The 18,980-nt window shown below is 39.0% G+C and overlaps 1 protein-coding gene across 5 annotated transcripts in view; it reads left to right on the plus strand.

Annotated features, from left to right (window-relative positions):
• Positions 1 to 407: 407 nt before the first annotated feature.
• Positions 408 to 18,980, plus strand: part of MICU3 (mitochondrial calcium uptake family member 3) — a 51,795-nt gene continuing 33,222 nt past the window's right edge. For all 5 annotated transcript variants that reach the window (XM_054292123.1, XM_054292150.1, XM_054292131.1 and 2 more), the window contains exons 1-4: positions 408 to 695; positions 13,584 to 13,737; positions 17,170 to 17,201; positions 17,999 to 18,077. In XM_054292123.1, the coding sequence (XP_054148098.1) occupies positions 408 to 695; positions 13,584 to 13,737; positions 17,170 to 17,201; positions 17,999 to 18,077 (553 nt within the window). The remainder of the gene's footprint in view (positions 696 to 13,583; positions 13,738 to 17,169; positions 17,202 to 17,998; positions 18,078 to 18,980) is intronic.

Genomic DNA, 18,980 nt, shown 5'->3' on the forward strand with positions numbered 1-18,980 from the left:
AGCAAGGCCGTGGTGTAACGCGGCGAGGCTCTGGGCCCGATGCGGAGCACACGCGGCCCCGGTGTGCGGGCAGAAGGCAGCGAGGGGCACGCACGGCTCCGCCGCGCTCGCGGCAGCTCCCCGCATCACCCTGCCCGGCCCTTGGGCTCACACTGCGCGGTCCAGCTCCGTGCCGGATCCCCGTGTTGGGTCTGCCCGCCTCGCATCCCCGCTAGCCGGGCCGCGCCCCGCCTCTGCCGCAGCCCGTCCCGCCGCCTGTCCCGGAGCAGCGCCCGCGGGCGGCCCGGCGGCGGCGCGGGGCGGAGACTGCGGGGCCCGCTCGGTTCCCCACCCCCTTCCCCGCTTCTCGCGAGGCTTCTGCCGGCACCGGGGGCTCGGTGCGCCGGGCGCTGGGGCGGAGCGGGGCTATGGCCGCCCTGCGCTCCCTGCTGCGCTGGCGCCGCCGCCTGGGGCCCGCGCCCGGCGCTCCGCCGGCCCGGCGGCTCTGGGGCGGCGGGGTCGGGGCAGCCGGGCCGCGGCGGTGGCGGCGGGAGCTGGGCTGGGCGGCGGCGGGGGCGGCTCTCGCCGGGTTCGCGGGGTACCGACTGTCCGAGCGGCGGCGGGAGCTCTCCCGGGAGCCGGCAGCCGCCGAGCCGGGCGGGGCCCGGGCGCTGCTCCCCATCCCCGTGGCGGCCGCTGCCAAGGAGACGGTGACGGTAGGTGTGTGCGCGCCCCTTCCTTCGCGGGGAGCCGGCTCCGCCGGGGCCGCTCACCGGCAGAGCGCTCCCCGGGCTGTGGCGCAGAGGTGACCCTGCGTGGGGCCAGCCCCGGGCCGGCAGGCGAGGCTGGGCCCCTGCAGGAGCTGTCAGCCATCGGGAGAGCTGACCGGGCTGTCACCGGAGCGCGGGCGCGGGCGCTTGGCTGCGCCTCGCAGCGTGAGCCCTGCGTTTCGCCTCCGGCGCTGTCCTGGTCGAGTCTTTCTTTAATAGAAAACGCTGGTTTGCAAATGGAACAGCTCCCGGCAGCGCAAACCCTGAGTTTCGATTTGTACTTAGGACAGTTACCTTTCTAATACAAAATTTCCTGTAGAGTGAAAGGTTTACACTGAACGTTCTAAGAAGTGACAGCGTTGTGACAAATAACGGTTCAGTTCCACCAATTAAGCGAAAAGAGCGATTGAGTAACCAGGGCTAACAAGGAACAGTTGATGTTCACCTGGAAAATGAAGTTTCCTGTGATAAGGATGAACTCTTGCATCGCAGCCTATGTAATTAATATATGGTAATCATAGGGTTGGGTTTTTTTTCATTTGAAATGTCAAGAGCTGTGATGAGGCAGTTTGTCAGAGTGGCATCTGCTAAGACTGGAAGTCAGCGGTGCAAATGGCCTGCTTTCTCTATGCCGAGTTTATTTTATACTGTCTTTGAGAACAAGATCTACATTTTTACAGGAGGCCTCGTGCCTGGGTATGAATGTTGTTCACCCTTTTGCCCTGCATTGTTAGCTCAAAGGCACATTCTGTTGGGGGCATCCTTTATGAAGGGAAGTTGAATCTGATATTTTTGGTTATTCATAGTGTTGTGTCTGGAGTGTGTTACTGTGGCACAGAGGACTGAAGACAAACTGTTCCAGTTTTTCGTAGTGTTTTGATTTGACATAACTTTACTTATTGTTTTACTTAGCCAGTCTTAATTGTCAGTTTTCTTTAAAAGGAAGTATTGCTGCTGTACCTCTGAAAGTTAGTGAATTTGCTGGGATGTATGGTTATGAATTTTCAAACACATCACTATAAAAGCATTGAGGTTGAAAATTAAGAACTAAGTTTATATTTTAATTAATGTAAAACTAAAAAAGAATTAGAAAATGTAATATCTATATATACCTATTTTTTTTTTTAAATAGGTATACATAGGTATAGGCAGTAACTGCCTTGAAGCACCTTGCTCTGGTATGGCAAAAGGCTCTTAATTAATTTGATTTTCTATTTGCATAGAAGAAGAATATTAGTTTTATGTTGCAAGTTTTTATTTTTGAATGATTAGTCTAATTGATTTCCAATTGCATGCCTATGCACTCAGGATTCCTGAAAAAATATCCTTTCAATTAAAGCACTCTAAAAATGAGGATCAAATAGCTGTGAAATTTTTGGTCTGAGGTCGTGGGTTCCTGTGCTTTTTCTGTTATTGACTCTTGTTCCACCGAATGGCTTGTAGGGAAGGACCATAGTTTGAAATTGAATCTAGACAGGGAACTACCATGAGTAGTTTGACCATGAGCTCTATCTGTTATCCATTTATAATTGCCCTCTAGATCTGTGATGAGCACCAACTCTTTCAATACAGATTTCTGGAAACATCTGAAACATCTCCAGAGATGGAAAAATGGATGCAAATGTTCAAATTATGTTGAATGGTCTTCATGGTATTCTGCAATGGTATTGTATTATAACATCCTTTGTTAGAAGGCTGAATTAGTGTTGCCTGAGGGGCAGTAACATTTTAATTCCTGATTTAGAGTGCTGAGGTTTCAACTTTCATAGTGTGTAAGAGTTAAAAGGTCTGATGACTTTGAAAGTAGAAAATTCTGTCATGAAAAGTCATAGAGGTGTCAGTCTTACTAGGATTAAGGTTGGAGCTCTTGGATCTACTGTCGAGTGTGTTTAGAGGAATCATTGGAGAATGATAACCTGCAACTTCTGTATAGATGAGTTTGATGGGGCTGTGATGCATGTTTTGCTAGGATATTTTTACAGTTTTGTCAGGTACTGACCAACAAAGAATGATGAGGCTCAAGTATCTTGGAATTCTTTCCAGCTACTTTTCATTGTTTCCTTATTTCTGATGCATAAAGTCTGGCACTGCTTTCTGGGGTTTTCTAGTTTCTAAAATTTCCCTAGTTCCCAATTTCATTTCCAATCTCAGGCTGTTTTTCATTCCACCAAAGCAAATCATGCAGTGGCTTTTCTTTTTCCTCCCTCAATCCAAGCCACACTCTTCTACTTCATCCTAATATTTTCATTTACATGTTTCTTCCTTAATCATTCCTCTAGCAGCATGCTCTTCCCAAATGCTATTTACTTAGATGACTGGAAGTAGAAATGGTGTCTTTGCTGTCAGTGTCTTGGTACAGAGATCTTCAGCAGCTGGTCAAAGCAATTACTCCAAATGTTTCTTGCATCACCCCTGGAAGACAGAATAACCACAAAAAGAGACCCCAGTACTGACATAAAGGGACTAGCCCTTGCAAAACCTGGAATTCTTTCCTTTAAGACAGCTGTAATATATGGATTTGTATAAACTCATGACAGAGAGTCTTAACATTTTTGTGAATGTTCTGGGGAGGAAATCTATGTCCTGCCATAGATTTTCTGTTATTTTTTTTTTAATCCATTCTGAAACAGTAATTGACGATGGATAATTTAATTTTTAAAGGTTAACAGAGTTACAAACTGAAGTCAGTATCACAGTGTAGAGTATTTAGATACCCAGAGCAGTTACAGCTGTCTCACCTGTAGCATTGTGGTTAACCTTGGCCAGCAGGCACCACATGGTGCCACACAGCCACTCCCTCATCTTCCAGCAGTTGGATGGGAACGAGACATGGAAGTGTAAAAGTGAGTAAACTTGTGCGTTGAGATAGAGACAGGTTAACAAGCAGAGTAAAGACCACAGAAGGAAAGGAAAATAAGCCATGCAAATAAAGCCAAACAAGGAGTTTATTCACTGCTTCCCGTGGGCAGGCAGGTGTTCAGCCATCCCCAGGCAAACAGGGCTCCATTACAGGTAATGGAGACCTGGGAAGACAAATGCACTGAATGTGTGTGTCCATTTCCTGTGTCTTCCCCAAAGCTTTTATTAGCAAGCACAATTATTGTACGGTGTGAAATCTCCCTTTGGTAAGTTGGGGTCAGCTGTCCCATCTGTGTCCCCTCCCAGCTTCTTGTGCACCTCCAGACAACTCAGTGGTGGGACAATGTGAGAAGGAGGATGAGCCATGACACTGTGCCGGCACTGCTTAGCAACAGCTGAAACATCTCTGTGTTATCCACACTTTTGGTCATAAATCCAGAACATAGCACCTACCAACTGATGTAAAGGAAGTTAACTATCCCAGTCAAAATCAGTACAATGCCTGGTATTGAACTCCCATATGTCTTTTTTACTTCCTCAGAGGAATTTTTGCAAAAGTTTAATGAGTGAAGTGGCCTTCTTGTTTCATCCAGGCAGCTCCAGTGGACAGCAGAATAGTTTTCTGATGCTCCCAAACACTAAAAAACAGGAGTTAACTTAATTTACATATTGACTCTCAAAGAACAACTGTCTTTTCTGCCAGGCCACCTGCTTCCGCATAATGTTCATATGGCCTGTGAAAGTATTTTGAGAGTTGTGCTAGTCCCAATTAATATCCCTACAGCTGACTTTTCAGATTCTGTCACTGAGTTGAAATAATGCTTGGCAGTAGTGACAGAATATTTAATTGTATAAAGGTATAATATATATCTTGATAGTTGGTTGTCCTACTACTGTGTTCTAGGATTTATGAGCCAGGAAATTTTAAAAGGAGTTTTGGATTCCAGGACTAATAGTAATGATCACACTGATGTTGATGTGACACCTTTTTAACCAGTTCAGAAATGAGGCATATCATTTGAGACTAACTGGAAAAAAGTGTATGTGACACTTCTGAGAATTGTAGAGAAGCAATGTCAAAAGTGTCAAAATGGTCTGCCTAGCGGTCTCCATGTTCTATAAAGTTGTTGAAGTATGAAAACTGCTGAGCAACAGAGTTGTGAGTTTATATACAGATAAGTAAGAAAATGCTGTTTGCCAAAATCAAGTAAGCTCTGAAATGTGCCACCAGCATGGGGTCTGTGGTGTGGCAGACTGTTTGATCAGACAAAGATCATGGGATCAGTGCAGAAGTATGCTTGCTTGACTAAGCATAACACTTGAGGTGTTCTGGTGGAAAGTAAGGTTTGTTGCAGAAGCAGCATGAAGCTAAGCTCCCTACAGGATTACCTTTCCCAGATGCTTTCTGAGAATAACTCTGGACCCAAGGGCTTTATATATGATTACTTGGAGTGAAGTCTTGGACACTATAATAAACTGGCAGTTTTAATTCCAGGGGTGTTGCCACAGAACATTTCAGAACCAAAGTAAAATTCTCCATTCAGAGCTCCTAGTTTTTTGTCTGGAGGTTTTGGTGAAGACTGGGAGAGCTCTGCTAGCAGACAGCTCCTTTAAAGTTTAGGAGATGGCTATGCAGAGCAAGAATCTGTTTAAAAGAACCGTTGCTTTGACAGAGTTCCTTAGAGGAGTTAATATTTGTCTTCCAGTTCCTTACTTCCAGAAGTTCAGTGTCATTAGCAAAACTTGCTAAAAATGTCTTGGCAATACCAATGACGCATCTTTGTCTTCCTAAGCGCCTTCTATGGAATCATGTTGTCATTATGTGAAGCTAGTGAACTCCAGGCCTCTCTAGTTTTTGGGGATATGGTCTGTGAATCACTTCCTTCAGAGATGATTTAGGAATCTAAGTAAGGGCAAGGAGAGATGGACACAGGCTGTGTACTTCACATTTCTTGAAGGCACATTAATTTCCAGGAGAAGAAAGCTTTATAGCTTGGGTGTTTCCAAAGGGGTTTTCCCTAGTATCTCAGCAGTACTGTCAAACTCCCACTTTGTGAAAATAATCAAAGGGTCAAGTGTTTTCGTAGCAGCACATTTCTAAGTGCATTACATCATGTATTTCCATCTCTGTGAAATGAAGAACAAAACTTTACCTCCAAAAAGTAAGGGAAACTCCCCTAGGGAGGAGGCAATCCTGCCTGCTCAAAGAGGATGCTGTTCCAAAATATGTATAGGCATCACTTTTCCAAAAGCCATTTGCAGCAAATGCTATTTCATAAGTATTGTGCATTTCATGCCATAGGGCAGTTGCCAAATGCATGAAGATGGTTTGCTCTTTGGCTGATCCCATCTGAAGTTCCTGATCAGCATAATCTTGAGAAGGATACTGTTTGCCAGCTGTGGTGAGAGCCATGCTGAAGGACAAGGAAGGTTTACCTTTTACTTTATTTCTGTGTTCCTCATGATGTTAAAAATGGATGGTGCATGTTTGGGATGGACAGATCCAGCTACTAGTGTGTTTTGGTGTTGCATGCAGTGAAACATGTGAACATATGGGGCTGGATGTACGTGCTGTCTAAGGCTTCTTGAAGCGCTGCCATAGGTGAAATGGGTCCCCAGTGAAACTAATGCAAGAAGGACTGCTATATCAGTTACACTGTTACCCCAAGGATTTCCTGTGCCAGAGTTATATCTGAACGTGGCCCTTTTTACAGCATTTTAAACACATTCCAGCTTCCTATGCTTGTAAATACTTTAATATAATAAATTCCTTATCTGAATGAAGCAGGATCAACTAACAGAGTTGTTGGCTGTACTACATCTAAGTAGTCTGCTAGAAATACAGAACTTCAGTAAGCATCAAAACAATTTTGTCTACTTTGGGATTTTCCCACACTGGGAACCTGACGGTTAACCTTTTGGCCACCCAGCATGAAAACAGAATTGTGCTACTTTTATCTACATGGGAGCATATTAAATAAGCCTGAAGTCAAATATAAACGAAGGAAGTTAGAAACAGCATTGCTTTGAAAACCTTTTTATTTTAATAATTTGCACAGATTCTCATTGATGGAAGACAGATTACTTTGCAAACAAAAAATTCAAAGAAAGCTACTCACTTGAAATAGATTAAACTACTGTAGCAAACATATTTTTGACTGCAAGCAAAATATATCTTTAGTAGTAAACGTTGGCTTCTTCAGCTAAAATAGACTCTCCTTTATCTCAGTTGGACAAAGCAAGAGAACACTGATTTGACTTGGAATAAAGTTGTGAGATTTTATGTGATCCTCTTGGAGCTTTTTGCCTCACATGCACACACAGAATATATATTTTTAACTATTTGTTCTGTAAAACATTTTTCATTTTTTGTGGATATTCTCAGAATCTGGTAATTGGGGGATTACTCTGGGTTTCAGCAATGGATTCTTGCAGATTACTTCTTTAATTTCCAAAAATCGTGTCTCTGGTATTTAAGCTTACCTCTATGAAAAAAACTAGATTTTTTGTCACAGAATAAAACTTACTTATTACTGACCTAACGTTACACAAGACTCACACTTGACGAAGAACATTTCTTTTGTGTTTTTTTAATAAAAAAGGATAATGAGGTGCTGCTTTATCTTCTGCACTTTACTCCCAGTGAATTTGGCCCATATTACTGCCATTTTTTGATATTTTCAGATCATTCAATGTCATAACTACTACAAAGTTTTAGCTGTTTCAATGTCACAATGTACACTGTGTTAGGCCTTGCATTGTCTTATGACAATGTAAAGTTATTGCATGGCTTTCACTGGAAGGCCATACCAGTTAATTCATGTTTTACCAAATTCTGAAAGGAAATGTTCCTGAGGTAAGACAGCTGGTGAATGAACATGGATATGGGACCAGAAATAGATTAGCCTGTGCTTCAAGGAACTTCAGGGAGTGCATGGAGACCTTTGGTGAGAACACCAGATTTTCAAGGCATTTTGACTTGTCTCTACTGATAGATACAGCACATGAAAGATGAACCCAAAATGGGAATGGGTTTTGAACACTGAATTTGCTTGATAAAAAGTCTAGATTTTCTTCACTCAATTTTTGCTGCGAAGTGTCACTCTGAGGAGGTTCTGTAAGGAATGCTTTTAAAGTTGATTGACTTAAAAGTGTCAGAAACTCTCATCTAAAGGACTACTGCTTTGTGACACTTGTGGTGATATTATTACAAGTAGAGCTTTAGGTGGCCCTCTTTAAATGCAATACTTGCAGAAAATAGTTTTTAGTAATTATATTAAGTCATTGAAACATGTTAGTGAGAAAGCATTATCATCATATTTTCATTTTCATAATAAATTTGAAACTTTTGAGGCCTTTCACAGATATTTTAGGCTATTTGTAATATGTTTGTAGCACAGATTGGCAACGACAGCTCACCCAATTGAAGAATGATGCTTTCCCTTCAGAGAAGTATCCTTCCAAATTACTACGTGGTCTTCAATTTAATTTTTACTTACTTTGTTTCAATAAAAAATGTTTCCCTCTGTTTCCTTTGTCCAAGTGTGGTTTGTATATAATTGTTGAATCTTTGAAATCCATTTTAAAAAGGACATTGAAATATCCTCCATGGGAGAATTAGGAGTGTGTATATGCAATTCTGTGTTAGGGATCAGCAGGAATATAGGTCAAGATAATTTTTTCTCTTCAGCTGATTTAAACACCCAGAACAGGTGCTGTGTTCTCTTTGCAGTCCTTCTGCAAGAGTATAGCACAGGAGGATGGGCTGAAATGTGGAGTAACAAGTTACAAAAGTTTGAGGAAGGAAGTACAGAAAGATGATAACCATAATTTGTTTCTTTACAACTGTTAAAACTTAAATTTTTTGAGAATAGCGAAAAGATGATATATCGCTCATGAGATCTTATAGGCTTCAGTCTTGCCTCTTTTTGTTTACTTGTTGAGTTGTGAAGTTGAAAGGATGGAAAGTTTGTCTCCCAGCTAGATTCTTGGTTTTAGCTGTGGAATTTCTCCCCCTATATTTCTAATAAAGCAGGTCAGTATACATGTGCAGGTAAACCAGAGATAAGCAGCTATGCCTATAATTAAGATAAAACTGCTAGTAGAAGATTTGTGACTTTCTGTGTGATGGAAATGGGGCTGTCTGTTTTTTAAAAGACAGAGTATTGTAACATGATACAAGATCATAGTAATTAGTAGGCATGATTGCCAAGAGGATTAGTAAACATGTAGCATAAAAAAATCTACCTTCATTTGTTTGTCAGAGAGATGTGCTTTCATGAAAGTTTTTGAAAAGACTTGCTAAGCACAGAGAGATTTAGTCTGGATAAGCTCGTGAAACTTCAAATAGAAATCGAAACTTAGTGAATCTTGTTCACTCCTTCACCAACAGTACCTTCCCTGAGGTATTCAGCACCTACTTTCTGTGTCTTGTTCAAAGAATGGTTTGGAAGGGACCTTAAAGATCATCTAGTTCCCAACTCCTCTGCCATGGACAGGGACAGTTTCCACTTGACCAGGTTGCTCACAGCCCTGTCCAACCTGGCCTGGAACATTTCCAGGGCATCCCCAGCTTCTCTGAGCAACCTGTGCTGTCTGACCACCATTCTTTTTTTCTCAGTACAGAATATCTTCCTAGGATCTAATCTTATTCAACCCTCTGTCAGTTTAAAGCCATTCTCCCTTGTCCCATCTCTACCTGTCCATGTAGAAAGTCCCTCTCCAGCTCTTTTGCAGACCCCCTGTAGGTCCTGGTAGGATGCTCTAAGGTCTCCCTGGCTTCTTTGAGGCTGAACAATTCCAACACTCTCAGCCTGTCCTCACTGGAGATGTGCCCGTTGTATCCATTGCTACAGTAAGATTGCCCAAGATGGGCATAAATGTGAAATAATGAAATAAATCAATCAAGAGCAATCGGTAGTGTCACTAAGATTTTCATACTTGGCTCACTGCATTATCATTTGCAAATGTTGAGGAAAACAGAAGATGCTTCATTGTTATGTGTTGAGATCAATTTCTTAAATGAATGCCTGAAGAAGTGCAAATTGAGGTAATACTTTAGAATGTCCTGATTTTTAATTAGAATATTTGTTACTTCTCAGTAATTACAGCTTTTACAAGAGAAAATGTTCTGTATGATACATAAATTATTAAGTGTAATAGAAGCAATAAAGCTCTGAAAAGAAATTTGGATTAAAAATAATATTATTTCCAAAGAAAGTTTTATTTGTCAGTTTGCTGATTGTGTGCCTGGAGTCTTCTGTAGCCAAACTTTGCTTTTATTTGGGCATTTAGTGTATGGACCAGTGATCCAATACGTATTAAGCTTTGATTACGTTTATTTGTATTCCTGTTGGATCAATAGCTGAAATAAGTTGTTTTAATTCTTTCAGATAAAACCACTAAGTTCAAAATAAAGTGGTGTTTTTACTCCTAGGAATAAAATAATGTTTAAGCCCACCGTTTTCCCTCACTTGAAGTAGGTGGAGCTTGCTGCTGGAACAGGTAGTATTTTCTTTTTCCATAATCTGCAAGCTCCTGTGGCCTAGGCTTTGAAACAAATAACTGTTTTCATGGGGTAGACCCAGGCATCTATCTGACTTAAAAATAACACCACCAATAGAAAAGTTCTCAGTCAGAGCAGTTCCCTTATCCAGTTTGACACTTGGAAAAGTGAACATAAGGCACCAGAGCAAGGTCATGCAGGTATTGGGCCTTTAGGGCAGTACTCCTGTTTGTGGGAGCAGGCAATATTCATATCAGGTTACCATGATTTTGAGCCAGAGCATGAAATACTGGCATTGCTGTATAGTCAGAGGGAAGCTGGATTGAAAAACAAGGCAGGAATTAAGGCTTTGCAGACCTGAGTACTGACATGCATAAATTTTAAGCATGTCTTTAAAATTCCATGTTTGCAGCATGTTATTTTATACTTGTAGTACCATAGAGTCCTTAAGATAATATTGAAATATGTGTCTGAGAATTTAGCAAATATTTTTCTGAGTGTCTCAAGCGAAATATTAAGTAGTAGTACCTGAGACAGTGAGAATTTCTTGAGAGCCAAGAATCTCAACATGCTCTCTAAATACTGACAGTGGTCAAAACTGAAATGATATTTGAGTTACATTATCTGGAGATTTCTGTGATTGTGTATGATTGATTGTGACTGATTACAATTTATTATACATACAATGTGTGTAATATGGCCTGGAAGATGTTTCTTTTCTGAAAATTGACTTTGCAGAAATATTGCTTTATTACTTGTGTTTACAACCTGACTGTATTCACAAGCATGTTTCTAATAGTGATAATATACATTTCAAAAAAAGAGATAGATTATTAAACTTCAAATACAGGGATAATCAGTTGTGTCACTACAAGTTCTATCAAAACAACTGACTTGTGTATTTCCCACATGAATGCATAGTTTGAATGCCACTGGACTGCTGAAGGATCAGTAAGACCAAAATATTCAAACAGTGAGGTAGGACAGAAATATTTTGTCTTGCATGTGGATACATTAGAAAAGAATTCTGCTTCTTTCTGTCATTTTAAAATGACTTTGTAGGTCTGGCTATTAGACTGTCTTTTTCTCCTTATATTTAATTATTAATCATTTGATGTCGGATTTTCGGCTGTTTAGATGGTCCGGGAAGGCCCGAGGTGGCCTTGGGCAGCCCGCGCTCCAAAGGACGAGAAGGGACTTCAGATCTTTTCTCGGTCTCGGTGTTTATTAAATGCTTATCTAAAAGATTTTCTCTTGGCCTGACAGAGTTCTGCTCAGCAGTCAGCCATGGGCACACACTGAGAGCCCCTGGGGCGGTCACCTATCTTTATACCCGGAGTTACGTATACAATATTTATCATTTTTCTCCAATACCCTCTACCCTTATTAACCAGTGCACTTTTAGTAAGGTCCAATCTCAAAGTGCCAACATCACCACAGAAGATGGAGGCCTAGAGGAAGAAGAAGAAGGAGAAGGGCACGCCCCAATTCCTCCATCTTACATCTCTAGACCCCCCTGTACAGAAATCTTAAACCCTGTATCTCACACTCCAATTAACTTATCCCTTCACCATTCACCCCGGTGAAATCCTCCTATCCTCATACTGATGTCGTCTCCCATGTGGGATCAAAGTCCAGCCACCAGACATTTCTGGCAACATTCCAGGACTCCCGAGCCCCCCAGGGGTGGTCTTGGTCACCCTGCACCCCAGTCCTGAGAGGCTGAGATCCCACAATTTGAAAATTATAAAAAACATGGAGCCTGGGTTTAGAGCTGCTTCTCAAGCAGGAGTGCAGAATATTTTTAGAACAGTCTACTAAAAATTAAATTATTGTATCAACCTTTCTCTTAATCTTACTTTCTTTGACAGGTTCGTCTGTTGAAACAAAACATTTTCACACATACACACATGGAGCAATGATTTCAAAAGAACTAGAGACAGAGAAATACAGAAAGAGAAATACACAGTCAATAGTCTTTTGTCCTTATAGAAGGCTGGTTAAAATGTCCTATATAAGTTATTAAGTAGTAAAGCTCTCTATAAAACATTTTTTTTTCCAAATAGAAAGTGGTTGACCTCTTCTAGACGCATTAATTTTTGATGTTTCACTTCTACACATCTAATTTAATCTCCTAATTACAACTGAGGCCATACAATTTTGACTGCAGTAGTCTCACCAATCTTTTGTTTTTTAAGAATGTTGTTTGAAAAGCTGAAGAAAAGTGAGCCCAGATCTTTGACTACTCAGTATAAATGTGTCTTTGCTTCTAAGTGCTGAAATCTTTAATCTATTCTTAGAAAGGCTTTGGAAAACCAGTTTGTGTTTCTATATGAGAACAGTTATCTCTAAGTGGACAGCCACTGCAGACATCTTACAAGTTATGTTTGGGTTCAGATGCCTCTCTGAAAAATAAAGTGCATTTGTTGGTTTTCTTAGTTGCTAAAAGAAACCATAATATTAGTTAAATTCTGTGTTCCGTAGTTAGACAGATGGAGAATTTTACGAATACTGTATTAAATGACAGGAATGATGAGCAACTTGGGAGATTTTATTGATGAGATGCTGCATTCCTATTTCAACATAATGGGAGAAGTTACCTATATGATTGCTTTTCCTTCTAGGAATCAGTTTGGGTTTGGTTTCTTCATTTCTGAAAAAATGTTGATACTTACATTTTCTTCAAGATAATGATTCCACAGAGGAATTTGCCTCATTATGGTCTAAAAAGAGTTTTCAGATAGCAGTAGCATACTTTCTATTGAAGGTTTGGCAGTGCCACAGAAAGATGTGAGAATTTAGAACATTTACAGTTTTGTACTACCAAGTTTACATTTAAATCAGCTGGATGGGAAATATACCAGAAACTTCTGACACAGACTCTCGTAATATATGAACCTAATGCTATATTATACTTTCGTAACTCTGGAATTATAATTATGCTCTTCTCTTCTTCAGTTCCCACAGATTGGTAGCTTTACACTGGATCATATTACGGAGGTCTATTACTATCAACAGCTGCCCTCTATATTAAGAAGCAATATAGAAAAAGTATTACTCTGTTCTCTTCTGGAACAATCAGAAAACTGAAGTAGTTCTGGCAGAGTTGTTTGAAGTCTGCCTGCTGAAGTTACAATGATTTCCTTGAGTTAAAGTTCCCCTTCTTCTATGATTTAGGAGCTGAAATTCTCTATATTTTAATTTTTTCTTCTGAGGTTGGGTAGTACCACCAATTTCAATACCCAGAGATTGTTGCTAAAGTGGTAGAAGACTGAAAATGATAGCAGTGAAATCCCAATTGTAGTTTCAGCTCTTACCATAGAAAAATACTTGGATATGTTTGACTTTGAATTATCACTTTCACAGTTACAGTTCCTTTATGGTGAATGTGGCAATTGTAAATAGTACGTAAAAAATTGTAAATCAGAACCTTTTTCATAGATTGAAACTGTGTCCTTCTGTCTTTGAAGGTTACAGACAGCAGATCAGACCTGGAAGATTTACACCTTTATGCAACTCCGCGGGAGCAACGGTTTCGTAGGTTTGCCAGTCTGGAATTTGAAGGACAGCTATACATGACTCCACACGACTTCATCCAGGCTGTTACCAGTGATGAACCCAAACGTAAGCAGGAGCTTTGTAATGCTAGAACTGCTAGGGAAAATGTCTGTGGTGCATGGTTTTTTCCCGTTTGCTTTTGATTCCTACTTCTGTTTCTGGTTGTAGAAGAAAGCTGCTGCATCTTCAGAATTTTAATTGTGTCCAAGTGCATACAAAGAGTGTCCTGATTGTTACTAGATTGTAAACATCTGTATGCTAGTTAAGCATTCTCGTCTTAAAGGTTGCAAACAGCTCAGTAGTCATGAAAGATGGCAAGTTAATTTCTGCCATTTGCACTGACACAGTTTCTTTCTGAGCAGGTCTGCATTGCTGTACAACTCGTGCTTCCTCTTTCATGGAGTTTCTCTGTAAGCAGGCAACATACACATTTTCTAAAAGGCTAAAATAAGATATAACTGCATCATATTTAGAAATATGATAAATAACATGCTAAATAACATGCTTTGAGTCGGAGTTATAGTCCCCCCGGGGATCAACTTTCTACACTTAAACATTGCCAGTGTTAGTACTATGTATTAATTAATGTAAAATTAACTATCAACTTTAGGTCATTTGTTGTAAAATCTTTGCTTTAATTATCAAAGAGTGACTAAATAGTAAGGTGATCCCTTTTTGCTCTAGTTTGATTTCCTGCCCCTCAGGCTTGCAGTGCATTGGTAGCAGCACAGAACTTCCGGAGAATGGGAATATCTTTGCTCAGGTGTGACATGTATAATCACCCACCTTAAGTTTTCTTAAAATTCTGTGCAGATGTTGGATTTTTCCCTTTTGTTCTGTTAACAGTAATGAAACAAGAGTAAAGAATTCAGTCATGGCACATCAGTGATCAAAACTTCTGTAACTTTTGAATAAAGATATAATCTCATTGTAACAGTGAAGACAGAAGATAGAGCTTAGATGGTGAAAACTTGCAAAACTTTGAAACTCTTACCAGAAAGCAAATTTTTTTTTTTTTGCTTTGCAGTTAAAAGAGAGGAAGCAGATTGCTTATCACACAAGTTAATACAAATACATATCAGCACTTTTTATCTATTTCCTCTGCTCACAACTTCAATTCTTCCCTTTTTTGTTAGTGTGGTGTTGGGTTTCACTGTGTATGGTCATGAAACATTTGTGCTATATGTACTGGACATCATTAAAACATTTTGGTTTAACTCTGTTTTTTGACAGTTTGATTGGCTAGACCATACTATATGTATGGTTTGCTATTAATATTTTTCCATGCTGATGAATTTTCTGCTTCCTCCTCTCACAAAGCAAGTATTTAGATTTTAAAAACAAAACCAAACCAAAAATCATTAAGCTCGTAAGGACATTCTGTGTGTCTCATGGAAAAGGAGAAGAGATCTGGAGTTGCACAGTCAGGCACCCTTCTGAATTCAGTGTAGCAAACATTGTTTCTATCAAAATCCTTTCTGTTCATCCAGTTCACCTCTGAGACCAAAAGCAAAATTAACCTGGGTGTCTTTTAGTTTTTGTGGTATCAGAGGTTACATGGCTGACATAACTATTTTAAAGGATTACAATTAAGTAGAAGTAGATCACTTCATTCTAGTGCAGGTCATGTTGTCTGGGAAATTGCGACAGAAAGCTGATAAATAGGAAGTAATAGCTGAAATAGATGACCCACAGATTGCCACATCCAGCTTCTCATCTCTGACAATGGTAATTTTAACCTTTGTACTGCAGCATTGCCAAAGTACCATTTGTCTTCTTGGGCAGGTCAATTTTCTGTCTTGCTCTGTTGAAAGTAGTACTTTTAAGGAAGGATTTTTTGTAATGATGCATTCTAAGCATTTTATTTTTTACTTTTGGGATAGTTTTATAAATAACTTGCAAGTTGTATATGATTGGGTCCATTCAGGCTGACATTCTAGACCATCTATATTTTGCATAATAAAAAAAGAATTTATACCTGGGGTTTTTATGAATGAAGAGTAGAAAGGTCTTGAGTTTTGTCAAAAAGCAAAAATGCCCTTTGAAGTATAATAATAGAATCTCTTTATGTCCGCTTTATAGAAAAGCTAATAATGTTAGGCCTGAATGATATTTGTGATGGAGTGAGTGTGTCTATTGTGATTGATTTACTTTGGAAATCATGTAAACCCTACAAAAGTCAAGAGGGTGTTCACTTCCTTTTTTGATTAAACACTAACTAATATGGTAAGAGTGTGTTTTCTTTTATAAAATGTAACTTTTTACTCCAGGCATTTATTGCAAAAAAAATTAACTTGTTATTATGACTTGCTGTCATTAACTTGTTTCTGCCTTTATGGTGCAGGCTTTCATTTGGGAACATACATTATTTTTAAGAGTCATTATTGATACATTTTTATAATCTGAATATATGTTAAATATTGAGAAAGCAAATTAAGAGAAGATGAAATATATTTTTCCCCTTTGTGCTAACTATAGTAAATTTAGCTTGTTACTGAGATGTAAGAAAAATCTGTTAGCTCATGCTACGATGTTGCATGATATAACTTCACCATAGTTAGAGTGAGATTTGTCAACAGTCTTGGTGTAAACCTTTACCAAGATATAAAATTGAAATTTCAGTCAATTTCTAACCATGAATTGATGGAAGACCATAGTAGGTAGCTTGTGTGTTGTTTTAATTATTTAATGGTGCATGAAGTTCATTATGAGTAAAGGATTTCTAATAACAAAGTGTCTTTTGCTCTTCAAAAAGAAGCCTTTACCTACCAAAATTTGTTATGGAGTTGACCACATAAAATGCTAATTTCTGGACCTTTGTGAATTCTAATGTTCACAATGCCTTATCATAATTTATCATAATATTGAATCTGTACAAATATTTGTCTTGAGAAGGTGGTGATGAGCCTCAAGTTTTGAATTCTTGAATGGTTATGGACAACTCTTGTTCAGTTACAGCTACCAAAGAACTGAGCCTGACAGAGGCAGGATAAGGAATGTGAGATAGTAGAAAGGGATGAAGGGTGTCTTAGCACTTGGTGTAGTTTCAAAGGCTTTTTTTCTGTATTTGTCTTAAAAAGTATCAGTGGTCCATGAAGCAAGAATTGTAATCCAGGTCTCCTTACAATTTGCATTTTAATATTACTGCTTCTAAATAATAATTTCAGAATATTGTTACCAGGGGTTAGCATGAATGCCCTCTGTTTCCTGTTAAATGTTTTAAATCCTTAAAATATATCCATATTTTGGAGGTTGAAGGTCTTTTCCTTCATTGAAGCAGAGTTGGATTAATAACTACATCTGAGTTGGTTCTTTAAAGTTAGGACTTTAGGTATGTATTAAGCTAAAGGGTTTTTTAATAACATAAAGACAATTACACTCATAAAGTAAGGAAAATAATTCTTTGTGTAGAAAACACAGTATAGATGTAGCCCAATTTTTATGACACGACATTGGCATAATTAAATTCCTGTGCATTCATAACTTCTTTTTTTGCAGATGCTAAAAAATGGCGATCACTGTCAAAGCAGGTGAGCAATAATTCCTGTGTGGTCTTATAACCATACATTTTGGTAGTTGAATTTTTTGATGTAAATGTAGAGGCACAGGAAACTTTAATTTCTTAATTTTTGTCCCTTCAGCCTCAGCTGAATCCAGAATTTCAAATACTTTAGCTGCGGTGCCTGTTTTGGTGAATTTACTGATTTAATCATCTGTCAGTTTCTCCCTCGGTCTATACCTGACTGCATTTCTTAGTGTCTAGATGTAATAGGTGTATCCAAATCAGCCTGAAATATTTATGCCACTCTCTCCCTTTTGTGGTGTTTAAGGGCCTCTTTTTTTTTTTTTTTTTTTCATTTGTATAAGTTCAAAAGGCCCCGTCTGTTTCCCTGTATTTTAAGTAAAGTATGTTCATATTCACGGGTGAAGTTTTCTTTAGTTCAGGTCAAGTGTTTTAAAAGAACAGTTGCTCAGATTTTGTGTGAAAACCTTACTGAAATCCAGGGGGACTTATCCTTGGCTTCAGTCAATATGAGCAGTGGTGAGTTATTTCAGCCACAAATACATTGCATGTCTCTCTCTAGCTCAGCAAAAACTTAGCATTCATGCAGATGGGTAATTCTTGCAATAATCATGTGAACAAAAATTTATGGAGTGCTTGAGTACTTCCAAAATCATTGTGGTAACTGAAGTTCAATTAACTGGTAGATTTGCATGCAGTTCCTTGTCTTTTATATTGATATCTTAGAATTTAATCATTATCTAATAACTACTTAATTAAATACTGAAATATATGCTTTTAAATTTCTTAAACATTATTTTTTAGGAACTGAATCAGATCCTTATGGAGACACCACCGGTTTGGAAAGGATCCTCCAAACTTTTCCGTAATCTTAATGAGAAAGGTGAAGAATTTATTTTCCTGAACCGAAGTACCATTCTATTAACTTTTTTGTGATGATATACTTTAATCTGAGTCCAGTTTTCAAAAATAAAGAAATTGCATTCTACATTTTACAACATGGAAAAGTTCCATGTAATCTCTACAGTGTCTTAATGATGCCAGCTTCCAACTAACCTCTTTAAGTGTTTGGGGGCTCAGAGTTTGTTAAGCTGAAGTTTGAATATTTCAGGTTCAGTTTGTTGCCATGAATGATATCTGGACTATAGACAGACTATTCCAGTAAAGAAACAATATCTCTTTACTTCTTTTCAATAGGTTCAATAATGTGATTATTTCTAAAGACAGTAGTGCTGTCTTATATCACTGGAAAAGCATTTTGTACACAACACAAAGAGACAGTTTCAGAAATGTTATGTATTCCTTTAAATTCTGCAGATGAGGGCTTTGATAGCTTTTTAAACTCACACTATTGGTAAGTGAAGAGCCAAGAGTCACTTCCAGTCTCCTCTGTTGTATTTTTTTCTTTCTTTATAAGGTCTATCCCTTCACAACAAAAAAACCATAGGGAAATAAAACAATGATGGTTTACAGACATTTAAAAGCTATTTATAATAAATAATCTACATATTTCCTTGCTTATATTCAGAGTGGCAAAGGTGTGATGGTGCATTTGAAATATTTTCAAAAGCAGACACAAGTGCTTGCTATAAAAGGACACTTTATGGGTGTTTAAAATAAGCACACCAGCAACAGAATTCCAATCAAAGATATACATGTAATTGGTTAATATAACTCAAATGCAGCTCAAATTTATTCAAGGAGTAAGTAGTGTGGACACTACTCTCGAAGGAGGCTCTCTAGTGCATGGAAGCACTCTTTTTTCCTGAGTCTACAGCCAACACTC

This window comes from Melozone crissalis, unplaced genomic scaffold, assembly GCF_028551555.1.
Source record: "Melozone crissalis strain CALT ecotype California unplaced genomic scaffold, PUWL_Pcris_2 ptg000006l_1, whole genome shotgun sequence".
Taxonomy (NCBI): domain Eukaryota; kingdom Metazoa; phylum Chordata; class Aves; order Passeriformes; family Passerellidae; genus Melozone; species Melozone crissalis.